This window comes from Cherax quadricarinatus, chromosome 51 (assembly GCF_038502225.1).
Source record: "Cherax quadricarinatus isolate ZL_2023a chromosome 51, ASM3850222v1, whole genome shotgun sequence".
Lineage (NCBI taxonomy): Eukaryota > Metazoa > Arthropoda > Malacostraca > Decapoda > Parastacidae > Cherax > Cherax quadricarinatus.
The window spans coordinates 30834420-30862190 of record NC_091342.1 but is presented as its reverse complement, the minus strand read 5'-3'; the positions used below and the strand labels follow the sequence as shown (position 1 = coordinate 30862190).

Sequence of the window (27771 nt, the reverse complement as noted above, 5' to 3'; positions counted from 1 at the left end):
TGACACCACCACTCACATTCCCTCCTCCACTAACATTACACGTGACACTACAACTGTCATCACCAGCGGTAGTTACAGTATTGTATTTTAGCACCTGGCAAACTTAATATTAACTTAAGATTAGTTAGGCAGTAACATAATTCTATGGACATTTGATGAGTTATAGTGAGTACAATAATTACAAGTTAGTTTAGTTAGTTTATAAAAATCACATTATTACAATGGGAAAGTAGTGATTACCCCCCACTCCATGGGTATGGAATGTGTAATGAAAATTTTAAACTAACAAAATTATTAGAATTTTCAGCATCATAATTCATATTATATTTACTTAGGCTAACATTTTATTGTACACTTCAGTCCTTTGATATTATTATTAGTATTGTTGTTGTTATTGGTAGTATAATCTGCTACGTTGTTATTTTCTGGTGAACGCGGCCTATGTACATTAGGATATCACCATTTACTTGGGCCTTTATAAATATTTGCCTAATGTATTTTTGCATGTCTTTTTTTTAAAGCAACTTTAGCTACAGTTTATTGCGAGGTTAATAAAAATAAATATATTATTAAGGTGTAATAAGAGTGGCGGTGAGAGTGAGTGAACGCGGCCAGTGAGCGCCAAAACTTCCCGCGTTTATTAAGTTTGTTGCCACAACATCACTGACACCTGCAGCACTCGCACCTGTAGCACACACCTGCTATTGTATATACCTTCTGCTACTGAAGAACAGGTACGTACACATGGTTTGAGTTGTTGTTAGTCGTGGTAATAAACTACGTCATTCAAGTTGTTATTGTTTTAGTGTTATGGCACATCAAAACAATTATGAAAATGTTCTTCACTGCTTGGCGTTCTTGGGTTATCCCAGGTTACTAACACTATTGGTTAATAACCAGAATAAAGCCATCATCTCTCAGGTTTATCCTCTGAAGGAAGATTCCTTCACGCATATAATAATAATTTCTACAAGTACATGTACAAGGTATACAATCCTAGCTGACATCAATGATATCAGTTATTGCAACGCTCTTTAACAAACCCATTAAATTATCTACCTTCCCAACAATCCTCAAAATAGCGAGGGTCACCCCAATCCGTAAAGGAGGTGGCCTGGTGGCTAAAGCTCCCGCTTCACACACGGAGGGCCTGGGTTCGATTCCCGGCGGGTGGAAACATTTCGACACGTTTCCTTACACCTATTGTCCTGTTCACCTAGCAGCAAATAGGTACCTGGGTGTTAGTCGACTGGTGTGGGTTGCATCCTGGGGGACAAGATTAAGGACCCCAATGGAAATAAGTTAGACAGTCTTCGATGACGCACTGACTTTCTTGGGTTATCCTGGGTGGCTAACCCCCCGGGGTTAAAAATCGGAACGAAATCTTATCTTATCTAACTTACCACTGTTCTCTAAAACTTTTGAAAAATTAATTCATAGACGGATCTATTCCTACCTCGTCTCACACAACATATTAAACCCTTGTCAGTTTGGATTCAGGAATAATAAAAGCACAAATGATGCTATCATACACATGCTAGAACTAATGTATACCGCACTTGAAAAGAAAGAAGTCCCACTGGGCATTTTCATTGATTTACGTCAAGCTTTTGATATAGTTGACCAAATTAACGCACTATGGTATCAGAGGCCACTCCCTCAACTACCTAAAATCATACCTTAGTAACAGAACTCAATGTGTGTATGCAAATGATGCAAACTCTTCCACACAACCAATCACAGTGGGAGTCCCACAAGGAAGTGTCCTTGGACCACTCCTCTTTCTCATCTACATCAATGACCTACCGAATGCATCACAGCTACTCAAACCCATATTTTTTGCAGATGACACTACATACGTCTTCTCCCACTCAAACACAGTCATACTAGCAAACACTGTCAATAACGAATTGCAGAAAATATCTGCCTGGATGATGACTAATAAACTTACCCTGAATACAGATAAAACCTATTTCATTCAGTTTGGAAACAAAGCTGCAAATCATCCAATTAACATAACGCTAAACGGATCATCAGTCACAAGACTTAGAGGGAAAATTCCTAGGTATCCACCTTGACAGTAGCCTTAAGTTCCGGACACACATACAACAAATCACCAAGAAAATCTCTAAGACTGTAGGCATACTATCAAAGATACAGTAGTACTACGTTCCACAATCAGCTCTCCTGGCACTGTACCATACACTCGTATACCCTTACCTCACCTACAGAATTTGTGCATGGGGATCAACAACATTCAATCACCTAAGACCTCTAATAACCCAGCAAAAGGCAGCAGTCAGAATGATAATAAATTCCCACTCCTGCCAGCATACTCCACCAATTTTCAAAAGTCTGAATCTGCTTACCATTAAGAACATCCATACTTATTCATGTGCCTACTACATACACAGAACAATACATGCAAATATAAACCCTCCACTCAAACTTCTCCTCACCAACCTTAGCAGGACATATGACCACAACACAAAACACAGATCTCTTTTTAATATACCTCGTGTCCATATCACACTGTGTAAAAACTCTATGCACATAAAGGGCCCCAAAATTTGGAATTAATTACCAGAAGATACTAAAGTAACCCAGTCTGAAAATCAATTTAAGACTTCTCAAAAGCCACTTAATCACCCTAGACTAAATGCTAAGTACTCAGTACACACATACTCGCTCATGTTATTCCCACATCATAATTTCAACAATTACGTACTTTGAACCTTTTATACATTGTTGACAGGAATATATTTGAATCATTGTTTTCACAAAAACATTTTTGAATCATTGTTTTCACAAAAACATTTTTTGAATATATGAATATATATTTTGTCTTGTATAAATTAGATTCACTTACAATTAATAATCTACTGTACAACTATGATATAATTGATATTCTACTGTACAGCTATGACAATTCATAGTGTAAATTAGTCAGTAAGCCAATAATGTTAAGTCGGCCCATAATGCCTAAGCATAATAGAGGCTCTCTCTGCATTGCAACCCATTATTGTAAATACAAAATCTCAATGTACAGTGGACCCCCGGTTAACGATTTTAATCCGTGCAAGAGGGCTCATCGTTATGCGAAATAATCGTTATGCGAATGAATTTTCCCCATAAGAAATAATGGAAATAAAATTAATGTTAAGTGAATGTATAGGAGCCTTTGAACCAAGTGAGAGAGTAATTGTGGTAGGGGACTTGAATGCTAAAGTAGGAGAAACTTTTAGAGAGGGTGTGGTAGGTAAGTTTGGGGTGCCAGGTGTAAATGATAATGGGAGCCCTTTGATTGAACTTTGTATAGAAAGGGGTTTAGTTATAGGTAATACATATTTTAAGAAAAAGAGGATAAATAAGTATACACGATATGATGTAGGGAGAAATGACAGTAGTTTGTTGGATTATGTATTGGTAGATAAAAGACTGTTGAGTAGACTTCAGGATGTACATGTTTATAGAGGGGCCACAGATATATCAGATCACTTTCTAGTTGTAGCTACACTGAGAGTAAAAGGTAGATGGGATACAAGGAGAATAGAAGCATCAGGGAAGAGAGAGGTGAAGGTTTATAAACTAAAAGAGGAGGCAGTTAGGGTAAGATATAAACAGCTATTGGAGGATAGATGGGCTAATGAGAGCATAGGCAATGGGGTCGAAGAGGTATGGGGTAGGTTTAAAAATGTAGTGTTAGAGTGTTCAGCAGAAGTTTGTGGTTACAGGAAAGTGGGTGCAGGAGGGAAGAGGAGCGATTGGTGGAATGATGATGTAAAGAGAGTAGTAAGGGAGAAAAAGTTAGCATATGAGAAGTTTTTACAAAGTAGAAGTGATGCAAGGAGGGAAGAGTATATGGAGAAAAAGAGAGAAGTTAAGAGAGTGGTGAAGCAATGTAAAAAGAGAGCAAATGAGAGAGTGGGTGAGATGTTATCAACAAATTTTGTTGAAAATAAGAAAAAGTTTTGGAGTGAGATTAACAAGTTAAGAAAGCCTAGAGAACAAATGGATTTGTCAGTTAAAAATAGGAGAGGAGCGTTATTAAATGGAGAGTTAGAGGTATTGGGAAGATGGAAGGAATATTTTGAGGAATTGTTAAATGTTGATGAAGATAGGGAAGCTGTGATTTCGTGTATAGGGCAAGGAGGAATAACATCTTGTAGGAGTGAGGAAGAGCCAGTTGTGAGTGTGGGGGAAGTTCGTGAGGCAGTAGGTAAAATGAAAGGGGGTAAGGCAGCCGGGATTGATGGGATAAAGATAGAAATGTTAAAAGCAGGTGGGGATATAGTTTTGGAGTGGTTGGTGCAATTATTTAATAAATGTATGGAAGAGGGTAAGGTACCTAGGGATTGGCAGAGAGCATGCATAGTTCCTTTGTATAAAGGCAAAGGGGATAAAAGAGAGTGCAAAAATTATAGGGGGATAAGTCTGTTGAGTGTACCTGGTAAAGTGTATGGTAGAGTTATAATTGAAAGAATTAAGAGTAAGACGGAGAATAGGATAGCAGATGAACAAGGAGGCTTTAGGAAAGGTAGGGGGTGTGTGGACCAGGTGTTTACAGTGAAACATATAAGTGAACAGTATTTAGATAAGGCTAAAGAGGTCTTTGTGGCATTTATGGATTTGGAAAAGGCGTATGACAGGGTGGATAGGGGGGCAATGTGGCAGATGTTGCAAGTGTATGGTGTAGGAGGTAGGTTACTGAAAGCAGTGAAGAGTTTTTACGAGGATAGTGAGGCTCAAGTTAGAGTATGTAGGAAAGAGGGAAATTTTTTCCCAGTAAAAGTAGGCCTTAGACAAGGATGTGTGATGTCACCGTGGTTGTTTAATATATTTATAGATGGGGTTGTAAGAGAAGTAAATGCGAGGGTCTTAGCAAGAGGCGTGGAGTTAAAAGATAAAGAATCACACACAAAGTGGGAGTTGTCACAGCTGCTCTTTGCTGATGACACTGTGCTCTTGGGAGATTCTGAAGAGAAGTTGCAGAGATTGGTGGATGAATTTGGTAGGGTGTGCAAAAGAAGAAAATTAAAGGTGAATACAGGAAAGAGTAAGGTTATGAGGATAACAAAAAGATTAGGTGATGAAAGATTGAATATCAGATTGGAGGGAGAGAGTATGGAGGAGGTGAACGTATTCAGATATTTGGGAGTGGACGTGTCAGCGGATGGGTCTATGAAAGATGAGGTGAATCATAGAATTGATGAGGGAAAAAGAGTGAGTGGTGCACTTAGGAGTCTGTGGAGACAAAGAACTTTGTCCTTGGAGGCAAAGAGGGGAATGTATGAGAGTATAGTTTTACCAACGCTCTTATATGGGTGTGAAGCGTGGGTGATGAATGTTGCAGCGAGGAGAAGGCTGGAGGCAGTGGAGATGTCATGTCTGAGGGCAATGTGTGGTGTGAATATAATGCAGAGAATTCGTAGTTTGGAAGTTAGGAGGAGGTGCGGGATTACCAAAACTGTTGTCCAGAGGGCTGAGGAAGGGTTGTTGAGGTGGTTCGGACATGTAGAGAGAATGGAGCGAAACAGAATGACTTCAAGAGTGTATCAGTCTGTAGTGGAAGGAAGGCGGGGTAGGGGTCGGCCTAGGAAGGGTTGGAGGGAGGGGGTAAAGGAGGTTTTGTGTGCGAGGGGCTTGGACTTCCAGCAGGCATGCGTGAGCGTGTTTGATAGGAGTGAATGGAGACAAATGGTTTTTAATACTTGACGTGCTGTTGGAGTGTGAGCAAAGTAACATTTATGAAGGGATTCAGGGAAACCGGCAGGCCGGACTTGAGTCCTGGAGATGGGAAGTACAGTGCCTGCACTCTGAAGGAGGGGTGTTAATGTTGCAGTTTAAAAACTGTAGTGTAAAGCACCCTTCTGGCAAGACAGTGATGGAGTGAATGATGGTGAAAGTTTTTCTTTTTCGGGCCACCCTGCCTTGGTGGGAATCGGCCGGTGTGATAATAAAAAAAAAAAAAAAAAAAAAATTAATCCGTGCAAGACGCCCAAAAGTATGAAAAAAAATTTTTTTTACCACATGAAATGTTAATTTTAATACACACAAACTGAAAAAGGCATGCACAATTACATGACACTTACTTTTATTGAAGATCTGGTGATGATTGATGGGATGGGAGGAGGGGAGAGCATTATCTTCTTACTGTTTAGAAGGGGAATCCCCTTCCATTAGGACTTGAGGTAGCAAGTCCTTTTCTGGGGTTACTTCCCTTCTTCTTTTAATGCCACTAGGACCAGCTTGAGAGTCACTGGACCTCTGTCGCACAACAAATCTGTCCATAGAGCTCTGTACCTCCCGTTCCTTCAAGACTTTCCTAAAATGGGCCATAACATTGTCATTGAAATAGTCACCAGCACGGCTTGCAACAGCTGTGTCAGGGTGATTTTCATCTATAAAGGTTTGCAGTTCAACCCACTGTGCACACATTTCCTTAATCTTTGAAGTAGGCACAATGGATTCCACAACTGGCATAGGCTTCTCAGGGTTAGCCCCAAACCCTTCAAAATCTTTCTTAATTTCCATACTAATTCTCACCCTTTTTACCACAGGGTTGGCACTAGAAGCTTTCTTGGGGCCCATGGTCACTTATTTTCCAGAAACAGCACCGAAAACACTGTAATAATACGAAATATTCCGAGTGTATGCTTGGATGTTACCGCGGAGGCTGGCTGGTAAACAATGGGATGGCCGGCACATGTGAGGGCACATTGGACGCGTCTCGGACGAAAATCGGTAAGCGGGTTTTTAATCGGTATGCGCGGCAAAAATTTTGCGATAAAAGTAATCGGTATGCGGAAAAATCGCTATGTGATGCCATCGTTATGCGGGGGTCCACTGTACAGTGGTCCCTCAATAATCGTCCATAATCCGTTCCTGGAAGTGGGACTATTATCGAAATGGACGATTTACGAATCAATTTTCCCCATAAGAAATAATGTAAATTCAATTAATCCATTCCTGACACCCAGAAGTATTAAAACAAAAATTTTTTTTACATGAAATATAGATGTAGTACATAAACAATACAGTGGCACATGATGAATTAAACATAGAATAACACTTACCTTTATTGGTGATTCTTCTTTGTGTATGGAAGACTGGAGAAGGAGACTGATTGGATGAATTACTGTTTGGAAGGGGAATCCCTTTCCATCAACACCTCGGGTACCAATTGCTTTTCTGGGGTTACTTCTCTTCTCTGTTTCTCAATACCACTAGGACCACCTTGAGAGTCACTGGAGTCCTGTCTCGCAAAAAAACTGTCCAGAGAGCTCTGTTTCTGGCGTCTCTTTAAAACTTCCCTAAAATGGACCAAGACTCTGTCACTGTACAAGTTGCCGATATGGCTTGCAACATCCTTCTCTGGGTGATGTTTCTCCATAAATCTTTCCATCCTACCCCACATTTCAAAAATCTCCTTAATTTCTGAAGAAGGCACCTTCCTCCATCTCTCTTCCTCCTCTGCAGCAAAATTCTGAGCTGCGATCTGTTGCTCTTCCTGCTGAAGCTCTTGCAGCTCCTCAGTGGTTAGCTCTTCGTTGTGGTCCTCCAACTCTTCCACATCCTCCAAACTCACATCCAACCCCATGGAACTCCCCAGTGCCACAATGGATTTAACCCTCCTCTTCTTCCTCTTCCTCCTCTTCTTCCTCTTCCTCCTCTTCTTCCTCTTCCTCCTACTCTTCCTCCTCCTCCTCTTCTTCCTCTTCCTCCTCCTCCTCTTCTTCCTCTTCCTCCTCTTCCCCCTAATCTTCCTCCTACTATTCCTCTTCCTCCTCCTCTTCCTCTTATTCCTCTTCCTCCTCCTCCTTCTCCTCCTCGTCCATAGTGTAAATTACAAGGAGTCGGCAGCTGTCAAAGTGACATATTGGCTAATTACTCTTTCCCCCTCCGGCCTGTCAAAACAATGGGGTCGGATGCTGCTTCCCCTCCTCCATTCTATCTAATTATCTTTCTCCCTCATTCTATCTGTCTGTCTATCTCTGTCTCACAGGTACACATAAATACAAGTATACATAGTATAAATTACCTAGGATAACCCAAGAAACCCAGACAAAGTGCTATACTCTGCTTGAAGATGTGAGTAAAAGTGATGACGCAGTCTTGTGGCTCTCTGAGACAGAGAGCTAGATGGATAGACAGGGAGCTTGACAGACAGGCAAATAGACAGACAGAAATGTTAGTATACCAGCAAAAACAAAGGGAGGGCGATGTTCATCTCATCTTTTGGCATCAGCTCTACCCTCATTTACCCTCATCAAACGTCAGCACTTATCAGATGTTATCTCCCCTTATCTTGTTACTGTCATGGGTGAACATTTATTATTACATATTATTATTATTACCTATTATTATTATTATGTATTATTATTATTATGTATTATTATTATTATGTATTATTATTATTATGTATTATTGTTATCATTACGTATTCTTCTTCTTCCTCCTCCTCCTCCTCCTCTTCTTCCTCCTCCTCCTCTTCCTCCTCCTCCTCCTCTTCTTCCTCCTCCTCCTCTTCTTCTTCCTCCTCCTCCTCCTCCTCCTCCTCTGCCTCCTCCTCCTCTGCCTCCTCCTCCTCTTGCCTCCTCCTCCTCTTGCCTCCTCCTCCTCTTGCCTCCAACTGACATAGGCTCATCAGGGTCAGCCCCAAACCCTTCAAAATCCCTCTTGTGGACACAATCTAGTCACTCCCTCCCAAGCCTTACCTATAAGGCTTACGCAATGGAGAATACTGAAATGTTCTTTCCAAAAATCTCATAGGGTCAAGTGAGTGTCTGAGATCACATTCAAGCACCTTTCAAACATTGCTTTGGTGTAGAGTTTTTTAAAGTTTGCAATGACCTGCTGGTCCATGGGCTGGAGGAGAGGAGTGGTATTTGGGGGCAAGAACTTTACTGTGATGAACCCAAACTCCTTCAGAATTAGGTCATCCAAGTTTGGAGGATGAGCAGGTGCATTGTCCATTACTAGGAGGCACTTGAGATCCAATTTCTTTTCCAGGAGGTAATTCTTCACACTAGGGCCAAACACTTCATTGACCCACTCAACAAAAATTTCCCTCGTGACCCATGCCTTATTATTAGATCTCCAAAACACACACAATTTACTCTTCATAACATTGTTTTTCTTGAACACTCTGGGATTTTCAGAATGGTACACTAGCAACGGCTTCACTTTGAAATCCCCACTAGCATTAGCACAGAACATGAGCATCAGCCTGTCTTTCACAGGCTTGTGTCCTGGCAGTGCCTTTTCCTCCTAAGTAATGTACGTCCTCTTTGGCATTTTCTTCCAAAAGAGGCCTGTTTCGTCACAATTGAACACTTGTTCAGGTTTCAGTCCTTCAGCCTCTATGTACTCCTTGAATTCATGCACATATTTTTCAGCCGCTTTTTGGTCTGAACTGGCAGCCTCACCATGCCTTATCACACTGTGTATGCCAGTGAGCTTCTTAAATCTCTCAAACCAGCCTTTGCTGGCCTTAAATTCACTCACATCACCACTAGCTGCAGGCAATTTCTTTACCAAATCGTCGTGCAACTGCCTAGCCTTTTCACAAATAAGCGACGTCATAAGACTATCTCCTGCTAATTGTTTCTCATTTATCCACACCAATAATAACTTCTCAACATCTTCGAGTACTGGTGATCTCATTTTTGTCAGCATATTTACCCCCTTTGTAACAACAGCATCCTTGATTTCCTTTTTCTTGGCTATGATGGAAGATATGGTTGTACGGGATTTGTTGTACATCCTGGCCAGTTCACCCACACGTACACCACTATCATATTGTTCAATGATGTTTTTCTTAAATTCAATCGTATTTCTCACCTTTACCAAAGGCTTGGCACTAGGAGCTTTCTTTGGAGTCATGGTAGCTTATTTAGCACTTAAATAACTTGCAAGCGCTAAAATACAGTGGACCCCCGCATAACGATTACCTCCGAATGTGACCAATTATGTAAGTGTATTTATGTAAGTGCGTTTGTACGTGTATGTTTGGGGGTCTGAAATGGACTAATCTACTTCACAATATTTCTTATGGGAAGAAATTCGGTCAGTACTGGCACGTGAACATACTTCTGGAGTGAAAAAATATCGTTAACCGGGGGTCCACTGTAAATGAAATATCTGAAATATTTCGCTGGAGCACGTGAGGAGACCGTCGCTCACTGATAAACAATGGCACACTGGCTGGGAAGGAAAGGCCAAGGCAGCTCAGAGCGTGAGTACGTGTCCGGGACAAAGGACTATTAGCGAGTTACCGGACCATTTCCAGCCAATATTTTGACGAAAAAACAGGACTATTTCCGAAATGGATGACTTTCAGGCCGGACGATTATTGAGGGACCACTGTACTATTTGCAAAGACATAAATAAATAAATACACCTACCATCCGACTTACGACCTGCTCGACTTACGACCACTCGACTTACGACCACTCGACTTACGACCACTCGACTTACGACCACTCGACTTACGACAGTGTTTTTTATGCCAAATTTCTGGGAAATAAACAACTATTTGTGTTGTACACAGTGTTTATCCTAAACCTTACAGTATAAAATACAGTACTAACAGCATAAAAAGTAAAGTAAAACATGAAATACCAAATAAAACAATAAAATAAAGTCATTGCAAAAATGTTTTGTTGATATTCAGTAGTAAAATTTGACTTACGACCATTTCGACTTACGACCGGTTTCTCGGAACTGAACTCGGTCGTAAGTTGGATGGTAGGTGTACTACTATATAAACAGCCGCTTGTTATGATGAACATTTCGGGCAAGTTATGTCAATTTTGTCCCCAGGATGTGACCCACACCAGTTGGCTAACACCCAGGTACCTATTTTACTGATAAGTGAACAAGGACAGTAGGTATCTGAAGGAAACGTGTCCTAATGTTTCCACCTGTACTGGGGATCGACCCCCGGACCTCAGTTTGTGATCTGAATGCGATTTTTTGCTTCTGGATACGAAGGAAATTTAAGGATGCGAACTTCCCCCTCGAGGGAAGTTCCTTAAATAAGTTAATAAATAAAATATTTATTTCTTTGCAAAGGTTACAGTGTGTGTTTACCTCTCATAATATGATTGGAGCAAAGAAAGCCACTATCATGCTGAGGCATTTCAGGCAGACTTAACCTGATACTTACAGACAACTTAAGTCTAGACAGGTGAAAAGTGTACAAGTGGTGGTTACCAGTTTTGCTGATGGTGATGCCAGCTACTGGCAGCCTTTTGAAGTTTCTCCTTACTGTTATTGTTACTACAATGGACCCCTGATTTACGATGTTATTTCATTCAAGAAGTATGTTCAAGTGCCATATGTTCCCATAAAGAAATATTGTGAATTAGATTAGTCCATTTCAGACCCCCAAACATACACGTACAAACGCACTTACATAAATACACTTAAATAATTGGTCGCATTGGGAGCTGATCGTAAAGCGGGGTCCACTGTATATTGTATTATTATTGTTATAATAATAATGATTATTATTATTAGTAGTAGTATGTATGTGGTGAGGGGCTCTTGATCTAGGGAATTGGATTCGTGCTCCAGGTCCCTAAATTAATAATAATAATAATTATAATACGTAAGTACTAATAATACAGTGGACCCCCGCATACCGTTGGCATCACATAACGTTAAATCCGCATACCGCTACATTTTATCGCCAAGATTTTGCCTCGCATACCGCTAAAAAACCCGCTAGCTAAGCTCCTCCCACACCCACCAAAAAACAAAAGACTGTTGCCAAGCACAATTCTCTAGTTACCACACCTTATTTACTTTTACAAAAAGAAATACAACTTTATAAACTACTTATTTAAATTATGTGTTTGCGTGTGTATAGTATAACCTATTATATTGAGAAAAAACAGGCTTGACTCAGCTGCCTTACAGCCATAAGGGTGATCTGTCCTTATGACATTTAGGCTGAGTTCCCATCAATTCAATATAATTAGGTATTCCAGAGTAACTGTTACAGATACATAAATACATGTTGGGTCCTATAGCCCCATAACAACGATTTTTACGCATCGGCGATATCGCCTACTTTGAGCTCTATTTTCGGCCAATTCCAGTGTACGAGTCGACAAAAATCATAACTATTTCGCTAGAATTCCATTTTTTCTATTGAATGAGTACAAGAAACCACCCATTTAACAATTTCAAAGAAAACTTCTAGTTCCAGCCCTTTGGTAAAGAGGGTGAGAAACACTATAGAATTCAAGAAAGAGATCATCACAAAATAAGAAAGAGGAGTGCGTGTCTCAGAGCTGGCCAGGTTGTATAACAAACCCCATGCAAACATCGCTATTATCTTGGCCAAGAAAAAGGAAGCTGTTGTTGCAAAAGGTGCAAATATACTTACAAAACAGAGATTGCAAATACTCGAAGATGTGGAGACTGTTGTTGGTGCGGATCAACGAGAAACAATTATCAGAAAATAGTGTTATGCAGTCTATTATATGTGAAAAGGCCAAGCAGTTGCATGATGATCTCGTAAAGAAAATGCCTGGAATTAGTGCTCATATTGGTGAATTTAAGGCCAGCAATGGCTGGTTTGAAAGATTTAAGAAATGTAGTAGTATACACAGTGTGATAAGGCATGGTGAGGCTGCCAGTTATGACAAAAAAGCAGCTGAAAAATATGTTCAGGACTTCAAGGGGTACATTGAGGCTGAAAAATTAAAACCCCCAATCGTGTTCAGTTGTGACAAAACAGGCCTCCTTTGGAAGAAAATGCCAAAGAGGACCTACATTACTTAGGAGGAGAAGGCACTCCCAGGAGACAAGCCTATGAAAGACAGACTAACTCTCATGTTTTGCAGTAGTGGTAGTGGGGATTTGAAAGTGAAGCCTTTACTGGTTTATCACTCTGAAAATCCCAGTGTGTTCACGAAAAGTGTCATCAAGAGTAAATTGTGTGATGTGGAGAGCAAACAGTGAGGCAAGGGTCACAAACGACATTTTCCTTGATTGGTTCCATGACGTGTTTGGCCCCCAGTATGAAAAAATACCTCCTGGAAAATATATTGGAACTCGAGTGCCTCCTGGTAATGGACAGTGCCCCTGCTCATCCTCCACACTTGGAAGAGCGAATGGTGCCAGAGTTTCGTTTCATCTAAGGGAAGTTCTTGCCCCCCTAATACCACTCCTCTCCTCCAGCCCATGGACCAGCAGGTCATTTCAAATTTCAAAAATGTGTACACCAAAGCAGTGTTTCAAAAGTGCTTTGAAGTGACCTCAGACACTGAATTGACCCTAAGAGAGTTCTGGAAAGATCACTTCAGTATCCTCAGTTGCATAAACCTTGTAGATAAGGCTTGGGAGGGAGTGACTTCCAGGACTTTGAACTTTGCTTGGAGAAAATTGTGGCCAGAATGTGTACAAGAGAGGGATTTTGAAAGGTTTGGGGCTGACCCTGACAACCCTACACCTGTTGTGGAATCTGTTGTGGCATTGGGGAATTCCATGGGGTTGGATGTGAGTTTGGAGGATGTGTAAGAGTTGGATGACCACGATGAAGAGCGAACCACTACAGAGCTGCAAGACCTTCATGCGCAATGCCAACAGACCGCAGCTCAGGAATTTGCTTCAGAGGAGGAAGAGAGATGGAGGAAGTTGCCTTCTTCAGTGATTAAGGACATTTGTACAATGTGACAGCAGAGTGAGAGGCAGCGGCAGCAGACTGAGGCGGCAGTAGCAGCAGCAGAGGGTGAGACGGCAGCAGCAGCAGCAGAGGGTGAGGCAGCATCAGCAGCAGAGGGTGAGGCAGCAGCAGCAGCAGGGGGTGAGGCGGCGGCAGCAGCAGAGGGTGAGGCAGCTGAAAACATCCACCACCACTGATCGCCACTACCACTACCACTGGCCAGTGATCACATCTTCACCTATATATACATCTGTCTTGACCACACCTGTGGTTACATGTGACGACCTCACCACTGATCATAGATAAACACAAGGTAGGTGTGGGGTTATGGACTGGGAAGATACTAGAGTGGGAGAATAAATGGTGGATGCTTTCTGCCACTGGCGGCGTTGCCATCACTTGCCATATTATGGCATATTTTTTTCTAGAGTACAGTAGGGCCCCATGTATACGGCGGGTTAGGTTCCAGGCTGTCGCCGGAAAGCAGAACGCCATTTTTTTCCATTTATAAATGCATATAAATGCCAGACAACAAGTTTACACTAAATTATATTAAGTTTGTAATAGAACTAAGCATTAAAAACACACAAAGTAAAATACATTCACAGTACATTCATTACTTATCTTAAAGTATTTGTAATCTTAATGTAGGGAGAGAGGTGAGTAGTACTTATTTGTAGGAAGTCAGGTGCAGGTATCTCAGGTGTAAGTAGCCCTGGCTCCCCGTCTCATACTTAATATACGATATTTAAAACATCCCAGAGAGGTAAAATACACATACAGTACACTCATTATTTACCTTAAAATATGTGTAGTCTTAATATAGGAAGAGAGGTGAGTAGTATTTATTTGTAGGAAGTCAGTGTAGGTAGCCGGGCTATCTACCGGCTACCTACACTGTGGCCCAGAGCCATATTATTAACATCGACATACTGTGTTCACTGAATTTAATAATTTCTAACAGCTACCTTTAGATGCCATCATAAACGAAGGTAGAATTAATGAATAATTCATGCCGAAAATTGTAAACAAAAGTGGAGTGGGGAAGTGGCTGGGCCAAACGCAGATTCATATACGTTTTCTCTGATGGCTGAGCAGAGAAAACGTAATGTTGTCCCTCCGCCCGACTACCACACAGCTCCACAAGTATTATTATCAGAGTACACATAAAATATGCAATAAATGCCAGACAACAAGTTTACACTAACTTATATTAACCCTTTCAGGGTCCGTCCCGTAGATCTACGGCTTTACGTTCAGGGTCCAAACCGTAGATCTACGTCATGAGCTCAGCTCACTCTGATAAACTGTGAGTGGTAAATTTGGGCCTAGATATGAGAGAATACATCTATGTGGTATGTGTGCACCTCATAAAACAAATCCTGCAGCACACTGTGTATAATGAGAGAAAAAAAACTGAGACCATGATTTTCGATTAAAACAGCGACTTTGCAGTGTTTTTTCGTATGTTTTTTATAGTTGTATTTGTGATTTCTTGGTCTCATTTGATAGAATGGAAGACATATTACAGAAATAGAGATAATTTTGATTGGTGTTAGCACTGGAAATGGCTTGAAACTGAGCTCAAAGTGGCAGAAATGTTAAATTTTTGCCGATGTTCAAGAGTAAACAAACGACCTCACACGTCTAATACATGCCAGCTGGTGGGTCTAATATACATTCACAAATGTGGTGATGATATTTATACAATTATTACAATATTGCATAACAGTAAATCTTCTATTTTTTGGTGCGAATAAAAATTCATTATGTGAATAAAAAATCAAAATGGAATTTATTTGTAAAGCCTCAAAACATAACTAATGAACAGAGGAAATGTTAGTTTAGTGCCAGGAATGCCTACATTGTTTATTCTGGACCCTATTTTGAAATTGGAATATTTTGAACTTTGTGTTAAATTGGCCAAATTACCAATTTCCGATCACTTTATTTTGTAGTTGAAACAGTTGACTTGGCAATTTCTTGTGCTCAATCAATAGAATAGAAGTAATACTAGTGAAATAGCTAAGAATTTGGTCGACTGGAATAATGTAATTGGCCTAAAATGGGAGTCAAAGTCTGCAAAATCGCCGATTCGTAAATATCGCTGACACATCAAAATTCACGAGAGCATAATTTCGTCAATTTTCCATCAAATTTCGTACTTTTTGTTTTATTACATTCACAAAAAGATTCTCTACCATTTCATAAGAAAAAATAACAATTTTTTTTTTGTTGAAAATTCTTGGACACTGGGGCACCACTTCAGATTTTGGCCTTGGACCCTGAAAGGGTTAAGTTAGCAATAGAAATAGGCATTAAAAACACAATAAAAGGTAAGATACACACAGAGTACACTTATTACTTGCCTTAAAATATTAACATTAATGTGTGAGAGGTGAGTGGCAGGGTGTTTATTGAATAAAATCAGAATGGCACACCATCATCCTCTAACTTGTCACTTAAAGCAAGAGGCTTACAGCAAACCTTAGACGCCATCGTCAATGAGAGCCAACCAGTTAACGAAAGAGTAAACGAGAGAGAGAACAAGATACAAAGTTGAGACAATGTAAGAACACAAGCTGAACAGGTAGTGGACGATCACTTGGTCAGGCAAAATAAATGCGTATTAATGTGTGTCTACATTTAGTTCATTCACATACGTTTGTAAGAGTTTGTAAAACATTTACCTCAATATTTTTTTATTATAATAATAATTGCCTCACAATACAAATACTCTTACATTGTGTACAAGTTGTACAAGCTAGTTCAGAATAAAAAAACAGCAACACACCATTTTTAGAGTGAATGAAGATAATAATAATACATATTAATAATAATAATAATTAATAATAATATATTATTATTATTTTAATAAAAAGCACTAAACCCACAAGGGTCGTGAATTGCTATATATAGAGTAAAGTTATACGAAAAGAATATTTTTCTACAGTTACCCCCCAGTGTTTGACTAGAGAAAACGTAATTCTTCCGACACTACCTACACAGCTGCTTTGTAAACAAATCTCATATTTACATCAATTTTTATTCTGTGAGTGTATGTATCATGTTTATATGCTATGTAATGGGTTTCATATATAATTTTGAGGAAAATATCATAGATGGATTAATGAAAATGCCTATATTGATGTAAAATAATACATTTAGTATGCCCAAGAGTGATTATTATTACGTAGTATTGGGGCGTCATGAGTAGAGAGAGACTTAGCGATTTTAATGTGTACCTGCACACCAGCACAGTGTGTAAGTATATTAAGGTACAGGTACACATAACTATAATTATCAGAGTACGTATGTATAAAATATGCAGTAACTTTAAAACGCTTGAAATTTTGGAAAGTTTCCTGACATAATAGATGTGGTCACGGCAGTTGTAAACAAACCAGGTGGGGGTGCCGTATTTGAAAGACCGCTTGCCGTATAGCAAATTCTGGTCATAATTTGACATCGCCGTATTAGCGAAACGCCGTAAAGCGGGGCCTTACTGTATACTATATCATGTTTCTATTGTTATTAATATTGTTAATTATGTCATATTAGATGAATTGTGATAGATAAATAAGCCGTAGCGTCATATTGAAGTACTGTTTTGTCATGCCTCATGACAGCAGGAATTCCCATGAAACAAATTAACGGCATTTCAATTAATTTAAATGAGGAAAATTAACCCAGCGTACAAACAAATCAGGATATGAACAAGGTCACGGAACTGATTAAATTTGTAAGCAGAGGTTCCACTGTACTTTATAGATTTTGAAAATTTTTGTCTTATAACTATGAAAGTGCCTAAATTTTTAAATACACCTACCATCCGACTTACGACCACTTGACTTACGACCGTGTTTTTTATGCCAAATTTCTGGGAAATAAACAACTATTTGTGTTGTACACAGTGTTTATCCTAAACCTTACAGTATAAAATACAGTACTAACAACATAAAAAGTAAAGTAAAACATGAAATACCAAAATAAAACAATAAAATAGTCATTACAAAAATGTTTTGTTGATGTTCAGTAGTAAAGTTCGACTTACGACCATTTCGACTTAAGACCAGTTTCTCGGACCCGAACTCGGTCGTAAGTCGGATGGTAGGTATATGTATTTAATAAGTTCTTTCACAGTAAAATAAATTCTTAAAAGTTTAACATTTACTTAGACTAATTAGTGAAATGAACTTTTCTGGCTTTTTTGTCTGCAAAATCTCTGATAACACTATCAGAATCAGTTTCTCTGGCAATGCTTGATTAAATACTCAGTCTTGCTAAATCATCAAGTTGGACTTGAGATATAGTAGACCTTAAAAGCTTTTTGATATGTTTGAGTTTGCCAAAAGATCTTTTTACTGATGCTACTGTAGCTGCAATTGCCAACAATATTCTCAAACTAACACAAACATTTGGAAATGTCTGGTTTTTTTTTTTTTTTATTAACAAATCAACCGTCCCACCTATGCAGGGTGGCCCAACAAAGAAAAACTTAGTCATCATTCACTCCATCACTGTCTTGCCAGAGGTGCACTTACACTACAGTTATAAAACTGCAGCATAACATCCCTCCTGGATGGTTTTCCAGCAGGGTCTCAGACCAGTGTATCAACTGAACCCCCCATCCCCCCACCCTCTAATAGGTCCTGGCAGAAATAGGGATATTAACATGGTTTCTCTTAATATATTCAGTTTCGTCCATTGTATAAATACAGTAATTGTAAGTACTGTAATTGATGTAATGAATACTTCTGTCATGTAATAAAGCCAGTACTCAGTGCGGTTCAAAGACATTTAACACTATTCTAGACCTGGCTAACTATAGTTGTTTTCAGTAGGTGATTTTCAAGATGGTGCGAACACGTGCTGAAGCAGGAGCCACCAAAGTATCTGCTGCTAAGGCTCCAAGGAAGGTACTTAGTGCACCTAGTGGTGGTGCATCAACCTCCTTCTCTGCTGGCAAGTCTAGTAAAGATAGGTAAGTTATGTCATTTTAAAATGATAGTAGCCCCTGTCCCTTCAACATTTCCTAGGATGTGGAAAAAGACACTTATGTACAATTCGGGACATTTATCAAAGGATATGTTTTGCCACAAATGGCTTCTTCAGTGTCTTTTTCAACATCTTGTTGGTATGGAAATAAATGGTATAAAATACCGACACAATGGAAATATAAACACATATGCAGTAAAATGTGATCCTTTATTGACTATGTTTTGCCCACACAGTGGGCTTTTTCAAGTTTGTGACTTGAAAAAGCCCACTGTGTGGGCGAAACGTAGTCAATAAAGGATCACATTTTACTGCATATGTGTTTATATTTCCATCTTGTTGGTATCAACATACCATTTCTCATTTCCTAGGATTACCTCTACCCATCTCCTTCCAATACAGATTTATACCCCCTCCAAGTCACCCTATTTTGTTCCATCTTTTCTAAATGTCTGAACTATCACAATGACCTCTCCTCAGCCCTCTGAATAATACTTTTAGTAACCCTGCTCCCCCTCCTAATCTCTAAGCTACGAATTTTATGCATGATATTCACACCACACATTCCCCTCAGATACATTTCGACTGCCATCATCCTACTCTTTGCTGCAACATTCACCACCCATGTTTCACACCCATATCAGACATTCCCTTTTATACCTCCATGGATAACATTCTTTGTCTTCACAGATTTCTCAATACACCACTCACCTTTTTTCCCTTCATCAATATTGTGGTTTACCTCGTCTTTCATAGACCCATCTGCTGACAAGTTCACTCCAAAAAATCTGAACACATTCACTTCCTCCATACTCCCTCTCTCCAACCTGATATCCACTCTTTCATTATCTAAATATTTTGTTACCCTCATCACCTTGCTCATTCCTATGTTCACTCTTAACCCTTTGAGGGTCCAGACCTCCAATCTGAAAATCCCCCACAGGGTCCAAGAATTTAAAAAAAAAAATTATTTTTGTCTTATGAAATGGTAGAGAATCTTTTTCTGAAGGTAATAAAACAAAAAGTATGGAATTTGATAAAAAATTGACGAAATTACACTCACGAATTTTGCCGTATCAGCAATATTTACGCAGTGGCTAATTTACTCCCTTTGAGTCCTATTTTCAGCTAATTACATTGTTCCATTAGACCAAAGTCTTAGCTATTTCGCTAACATGTGTTACATTTTATCTATTGAGCACAAGAAATCCCCCAATCAGCTATGTATTTCAACTACCCTAAAAAGTGATTGGAAATTGGCAGTTTGGCCAGTTTCACACAAAGTTCATAATACTGTGTTCCAGTTTCAAAATAGGGTCCAGAATAAACGCTGCAGGCATTCCTGGCACTAAACTAACATTGCCTCTGTTTATTAATTATATTTCCAGGCTTTTCAAATGAATTCCATTTTGATTTTTTATTCACAAATTTTTATTAACACCAAAAAAATTTAAGATTTACTGTTATGCAATATCGTAATAATTGTATAAATGTCAGCGCATTCATGAACACACCAGCTGACGTGTATTGGAGGTGTAATGTGATTTGTTTACTCTTGAACATTGGCAAAAATTTAATATTTCCACTACTTTGAGCTCAATTTCAAGCTCTTTTAAGTACTATAAGCAATCAAAATCATCTCTGTCTGTAATATATTTTCCATTCTATCAAATAAGACCAAGAAACTGCAAATACAACAATAAAAACCATACAAAAATAGTGCAAAGTCACTGTTTCAATTCAAAAAACATTTAATTTTTTTTTTTCCCTCATGCACTGCGCGCTGTGGGATTTGTTTTATATGGTGCACACTTATCACTTAAATGCATTCTCTCATATCTAGGCCTAAATTTACTGCTCACAGCTTATCTCAGTGAGCTGAGCTCATGACATAGTACTATGGCTTGGAACCAGGCTTCAAAGCCTTAAAACTATGGGACAGACCCTCAAAGGGTTAATTTCTTTTTTTTTTTCTTTTAATACCCTCCCAAATTCGTCCACCATTCTCTGCAGATTCTCTTCACTCTCCCAAAAGCACAGTGTCATCAGCAAAAAGCAACTGTGACAATTCCCATTTTGCATTAGATTCTTTATCTTTTAATCCCACACCTCTTGCCAACACCCAAGCATTCACTTCTCTTACAAACTCATCTAAAAATAATCTACATATTACATACTATACATACTCTTAACTTGAGCCTCAGTGTCTTCGTAAAAACTCTAGACTGCTTTCAGCAGCCTTCCACCTATTCCATACTAGAGCAACATCTGCCACTTTGCTCCCCTATCCACCTTAATGCAACAAAATTTTCTTGACCCTTATCTAAATGCTCTTCACTTAGATGTTTCAAACACTTGGTCTACACATCCCCTGCCCTTCCTAAAGCCTCCTTGTTCCTGCAGTCATGCTCTCCATCTTACTCCTAATTCTTTCAATAACCACCATACACCTTACCAGATATACTCGTGCTTTTTTCCCTATAATTCTTGCTCTTTTGTCCCCTTTGCCTTTATACAAAGGAACTATGCATGATCTCTGCCAATTCTGAAATTATATCCCCACCTGCTTTTAATATTTGTCTTGATCCCATTAATCCCAACTGCTTTACCCCCTTTCATTCTTTCCACTGCCTCTTGCACCTCCTCCACATTTACATCACATCTAGCTCTTCCTCAATCCCGAAAAATGTTATACCTTCTTGACCCATTCACAAAAATCACAGCATCCCTATCTTCTTCAACATTTAACAGTTCTTCAAAATATTCCCTCCATCTTCCCGGTACTTCCAACTCGCCATCTAATAACTCGACTCTTCTGTTTTTTAACTGTCAAATTCATTTGTTCCCTATGGTAGCAGTGCACTGTTTGTGTAATTTTGTTAAAATACAGTGGTCCCCCGCTTTTCGTAGTTCCCGGCAGTCGTAAAATTCGCCAATCATAGAGGTATTTTCGTATAAACATGGACTCGCTTTTCATAGGTTGACTCGCGGGTCGTAGTTCGTCCGGGATGCGTCCCACGGCGTGAGCCAGGGCGGCAGCCAGTCTGGCATTGTTTACCAGTGAGCAAAGGTCCCCTCACGTGCTCCAGCAAAATATTTCATTTATTTTAGTGCTTGCAAGTACTAAATAAGCTACCATGGCTCCAAAGAAAGCTCCTAGTGCCAAGCCTGTGGTAAAGAAGGTGAGAAATACGATTGAATTTAAGAAAACCATCATTGAACAATATGAAAGTGGTACAAGTGTGGCCGAACTGTCCAGGATGTATAAGAAACCCTACACAACCTTATGTTCCATAGTGGCCAAGAAAAATGAAATAAAGGATGCTGTTGTTGCAAAGGGAGTAACTATGCTGACAAAAATGAGATCATCAGTACTGGAAGAGGTTGAGAAGTTATTATTGGTGTGGATAAATGAGAAACGATTAGCAGGAGATACTCTTGTGACTTCGTTTATTTGTGAAAAGGCTAGGCAGTTGCATGAAGATTTGGTAAAGAAATTGCCTGCAAATAATGGTGAAGTGAGTGAATTTAAGGCCAGCAAAGGCTGGTTTAAGAGATTTAAGAACCGTACTGGCATACACAGTGTGGTAAGGCATGGTGAGGCTGCCAGTTCGTATTGTAAGGGTTCTTAAATGGAGATATCGTAGGTTGAAGGTAGACACACTTGTTGGATGGTAACTTATATTGTCAGACTGAGATGATGAGGAATGGAGCCCGCTGCCTTGCCTGTCTGCTGAATGGTTTGCCGCCGAGTGAGAGCGGGGCAGAGGTATGAGCCTACACATGTGCATCCCGTGACGTCACACAAAGCCACAGGCCTACAAGGGATCTCGTATCTAAAGCACATGGATGATACTAATATGCTATGCTATATAATACAGGGATCAGCAACTATGCTGACATTCGGACCACAAGGCGGCTGAAAAATATGTGCATGAATTCCAGGAGTACATAGAGGCTGAAGGACTGAAACCTGAACAAGTGTTCAATTGTGACGAAACAGGCCTCTTTTGGAAGAAAATGCCAAAGAGGACCTTCATTACACAAGAGGAAAAGGCAATGCCAGGACACAAGCCTATGAAAGACAGGCTGATGCTAATGTTCTCTGCTAATGCTAGTGGGGATTTCAAAGTGAAGCCATTACTAGTGTACCATTCTGAAAATCCCAGAGTGTTCAGGAAAAACAATGTTATGAAGAGTAAATTGTGTGTGTTTTGTAAATCTAATAGTAAGGCATGGGTCACGAGGGAAATTTTCGTCGAGTGGTTCAATGAAGTGTTTGGCCCTAGTGTGAAGGAGTATCTCCTGGAAAAGAAATTGGATCTCAAGTGCCTGCTAGTAATGGACAATGCACCTGCTCATCCTCCAAACTTGGATGACCTAATTTTCGAGGAGTTTGGGTTCATCACAGTAAAGTTCTTGCCCCCGAATACCACTCCTCTCCTCCAACCCATGGACCAGCAGGTTATTGCAAACTTTAAAAAACTCTACACAAAAGCAATGTTTCACAGGTGCTTGACTGTGACCACAGACACTCACTTGACCCTAAGGGAATTTTGGAGAGAACACTTCAGCATCCTCCACTGCATAACCCTTATAGGTATGGCTTGGGAGGGAGTGACTACCAGGACTTTGAAATCTGCCTGGAGAAAATTGTGGCCAGATTGTGTCGACAAGAGGGATTTTGAAGAATTTGGGACTGACCCTAATGAGCCTGTGTCTGTTGTAAAATCAATTGTGGCACTGGGGAGTTCCATGGGGTTGGATGTGAGTTTGGAGGATGTGGAAGAATTGGTGGAAGACCACAATGAAGAGCTCACCACTGAGGAGCTGCAAGAGCTTCAGCAGGAAGTGCAACACATCGCAGCTCAGAATCTTGCTGCAGAAGAGGAGGAAGAGAGATGGAAGAAGGTGCCTTCTTCAGAAATTAAAGACATTTTTACTATGTGGGGTAAGATGGAAAGCTTTATGGAGAAACATCACCCTAACAAGGTTGTTGGAAGCCAGGTTGGCAACATGTACAGTGACAAAGTCTTGGGCCATTTTAGGGAAGTGTTAAAGAGACGCCAGAAACAGAGCTCTCTCCACAGTTATTTTGTGAGACAGGACTCCAGTGACTCTCAAGGTGGTCCTAGTGGCATTAAGAAACAGAAGAGAAGCAACCCCAGAAAAGCAAATGGTACCTGAGGTGTTGATGGAAGGGGATTCCCCTTCCAAACTATAAACAATCCACTCTCTCTCCTCCTCCAGTCTCCCATACACTAAGAAGAATCTCCAATAAAGGTAAAGCTGTTAATGTTTCATTCATCATTTCCCATTGTATTGTTTATGTACTACATGCATATTTCATGTTAAAAAAAATTTTGTTTTAATACTTCTGGGTGTCAGGAACGGATAATTGTATTTACATTATTTCTTATGGGGAAAATTGATTCGTAAATCGTAAATTTCGTTTATAGTAACAGCTCCAGGAACGGATTAATTACGAACAACGAGGGACCACTGTACATCAATAACCAACTTAGGTAGACTGCCTCAGGACATGACTAAAATCTCTTTTCAACCACATGAGTTATCAGTGAATAATTTTATTACTGCCTTTCGTAATACTGACTGGCTGGGCTAGTTAGTGGGCAGCCACAATATTAACCCTTTCAGGGCCCATGCCATAGATCTACGGCTTTACGTTCAGGGTCCAAACCGTAGATCTACGCCATGAGCTCAGCTCACTCTGATAAGCTGTGAGCAGTAAATTTGGGCCTAGATATGAGAGAATATATCTATTTGGTATGTGTGCACCACATAAAACAAATCCTGCAGCATATAGTGCATAATGAGAGAAAAAACTGAGACCGTAATTACAATTAAAATGGCGACTTTGCAGTGCTTTTCGTATGTTTTTTATAATGGTATTTGCAATTTCTTGGTCTCATTTGATAGAATGGAAGATATACTACAGAAATAGAGGTGATTTTGATTGGTTTTACTACTGGAAATGGCTTGAAACTGAGCTCAAAGTAGCAGAAATGTTAAATTTTTGCCGATGTTCAAGAGTAAACAAATGACCTCACACGTCTAGTACATGACAGCTGGTGGGTCTAATATACATTCACAAATGTGCTGATATTATTTATACAATTATTACAGTATTGCATAACAGTAAATCTTCTATTTTCTGGTTTGAATAAAAATTTATTATGTGAATAAAAAATCAAAATGGAATTCATTTGTAAAGCCTGAAAACGTAACTAATGAACAGAGGAAATGTTAGTTTAGTGCCAGGAATGCCTGCATTGTTTATTCTGGTCCCTATTTTGAAATTGGAATATTTTGAACTTTGCGTTAAATTGGCCAAATTACCAATTTCCGGTCACTTTATTTTGTTGTTGAAACAGTTGACTTGGCGATTTCTTGTGCTCAATCGATAGAATAGAAGTAATACTAGTGAAATAGCTAAGAATTTGGTTGCCTGGATACTGTAATTGGCCTAAAATGGGAGTCAAAGTTGGCAAAGTCGCCGATGCGTAAATATCGCCGACACATCAAAATTTGCGAGAGCATAATTTCACCAATTTTCCATCAAATTTTGTAGTTTTTGTTTTATTACCTTCAGAAAATGATTCTCTACCATTTCATAGGAAAAAACAACAAAATTATTTTTTAAAATTCTTGGACCCTGGTGCACACTTTGAAATTTGGTCTCTGGACCCTGAAAAGGTTAATGAATGTCAAAATATTCCTACACAAAACCCATAACCTCTATAATAGACATTGTGGTATGAAAACGAAGCAGATCTCGGCAAAGAGATTAACCCCTTGACTGTCGCAACCTCAGATCCAGAGGTGTCTCCTGGTGTCACAAAATTTAAAAAAAAAAAAATTCTTATGAAATGACATATAATTTTTCCCGATTGTAATGACACCAAAAGAACGAAATTTGATGGAAAACTGATGGAATTATGCTCTCGCGAAGTTAGCGACCTCGGCGATACTTACGAATTGGCGATTTCACCCACTTTGAGCCCTATTTTCGGCTAATTCCATTGTTCATAGCTATTTCTTTACAACTCCATTTTTTCCATCGATTGAGTACAAGAAACTGCCCATTTACCGATTTCAACTACCCAATAACGTCGGAAATTTGCAATTTGGCCAATTTCATGAAAATTAAAAAATTTGACAATTTCAAAATAGGGTCCAGAATGAACAATGCAGACATTCCTGGCTCTAAAATAACATTTTCTTTGTTCATCAGTCACGTCTCCAGGCCCCTCTGATATTACTCTTGCTTTCTATTTTGAATATTTATTCAAACAAAAATTAGAAGATTTACTGTTATACAGACTACTGCAACATAGTAATAATTGAATAAATAATGTCAACCCATTCATGACTGCATATTAGAATGGTTACTTGGACATTTATTGGAAAATGACATCATTTGTTTACTTTTGAACATCTGCAAAAATCAAACATTTCCCCTAGTTTGAGTTCCATTTCAAGGTTCTTTTCATAGTAAAACCAATCAAAATCACCTCTATTTCTATAATATGTTTATCGTTCTGTCAAATGAGGCCAAGAAAACGAGAATACAACCATAAATACTACACGAAAATAGACCACAAATACTACACGAAAATAGACCACAAATTCGACATTTTAATTAAGAAAACGGTAGTTTTTTTTTCTCGTTATGCACTACATGCTGCAGGATTTCTTTTATATGGTGCACACTGATCACACAGACCCATTCTCTCACATGTGGGCCTACCAGCTTTCTCCTGCTCGATTTGGGTGTGAAGCATGGGTGATGAATGTTGCAGCGAGGAGAAGGCTGGAGGCAGTGGAGATGTCATGTCTGAGGGCAATGTGTGGTGTGAATATAATGCAGAGAATTCGTAGTTTGGAAGTTAGGAGGAGGTGCGGGATTACCAAAACTGTTGTCCAGAGGGCTGAGGAAGGGTTGTTGAGGTGGTTCGGACATGTAGAGAGAATGGAGCGAAACAGAATGACTTCAAGAGTGTATCAGTCTGTAGTGGAAGGAAGGCGGGGTAGGGGTCGGCCTAGGAAAGGTTAGAGGGAGGGGGTAAAGGAGGTTTTGTGTGCGAGGGGCTTGGACTTTCAGCAGGCGTGCGTGAGCGTGTTTGATAGGAGTGAATGGAGACAAATGGTTTTTAATACTTGATGTGCTGTTGGAGTGTGAGCAAAGTAACATTTATGAAGGGGTTCAGGGAAATCGGCAGGCCGGACTTGAGTCCTGGAGATGGGAAGTACAGTGCCTGCACTCTGAAGGAGGGGTGTTAATGTTGCAGTTTAAAAACTGTAGTGTAAAGCACCCTTCTGGCAAGACAGTGATGGAGTGAATGATGGTGAAAGTTTTTCTTTTTCGGGCCACCCTGCCTTGGTGGGAATCGGCCAGTGTGATAATAAAAAAATAAAAAAATATGCTGCATAACATAAACATGATAAATACACACCATAGTAAAATAAATTAACATAAATATGGTATGTTTGGTGTAGATGAATGTGTATGACCAAAACCAGGTACATTCATCTGCTTGTTTACATACTACACATCTCTCTCCTCTCTCATTTACTCGTTCTCTCTTTCGTTTATGCGTTTTACCTTGTTTATTCGCCTCTCACCCTACAGTAAAACTGCAAATATTTTAACCCTTAAATGGTCCAAACGTATATATACGTTCACTCGCGCAGCGCCCCGAATATTTTGAAAAAAAAAATTACTTTGTTGAAAGTGTTGTTGAAGAAAAAAAAAGAGCACATTTTTTAACCCCTTGACTGTTGCAACCCCCAATCCTGAGGCGTCTCCTGGTGTCGCAAAATTTAAAAAAAAAAATATTTTTTCTTATGAAATGATATAGAATCTTTTCCCGATTGTAATGACACCAAAAAAACGAAATTTGATGGAAAACTGACGGAATTATGCTCTCGCGAAGTTAGCGACCTCGGCTCAAAGTGGGCTATTTCGCCCACTTTGAGCCCTATTTTCGGCTAATTCCGTTGTTCCAGTCGCCCAAACTCGGCTATTTCTTTAGAACTCCATTTTTTCTATCGATTGAGTACAAGAAACTGCC

General features: G+C 39.5%; 1 protein-coding gene across 3 annotated transcripts in view; it reads left to right on the top strand.

The window, feature by feature from the left end:
* LOC128705290 (PCNA-associated factor-like) overlaps nucleotides 1-27771 on the top strand; it is a 31252-nt gene continuing 3481 nt past the window's right edge. Inside the window, exons 1-3 of one of the 3 annotated variants that reach the window (XM_070095979.1) lie at nucleotides 1-68; nucleotides 575-734; nucleotides 18523-18662. In XM_070095979.1, coding sequence (XP_069952080.1) covers nucleotides 18535-18662 — 128 coding nt within the window. In that variant the 5' untranslated portion in view covers nucleotides 1-68; nucleotides 575-734; nucleotides 18523-18534. Of the gene's footprint in view, nucleotides 166-574; nucleotides 735-18519; nucleotides 18663-27771 lie in introns of all 3 variants that reach the window. The other 2 variants (XM_070095977.1, XM_070095978.1) reach the window with 2 other exon arrangements.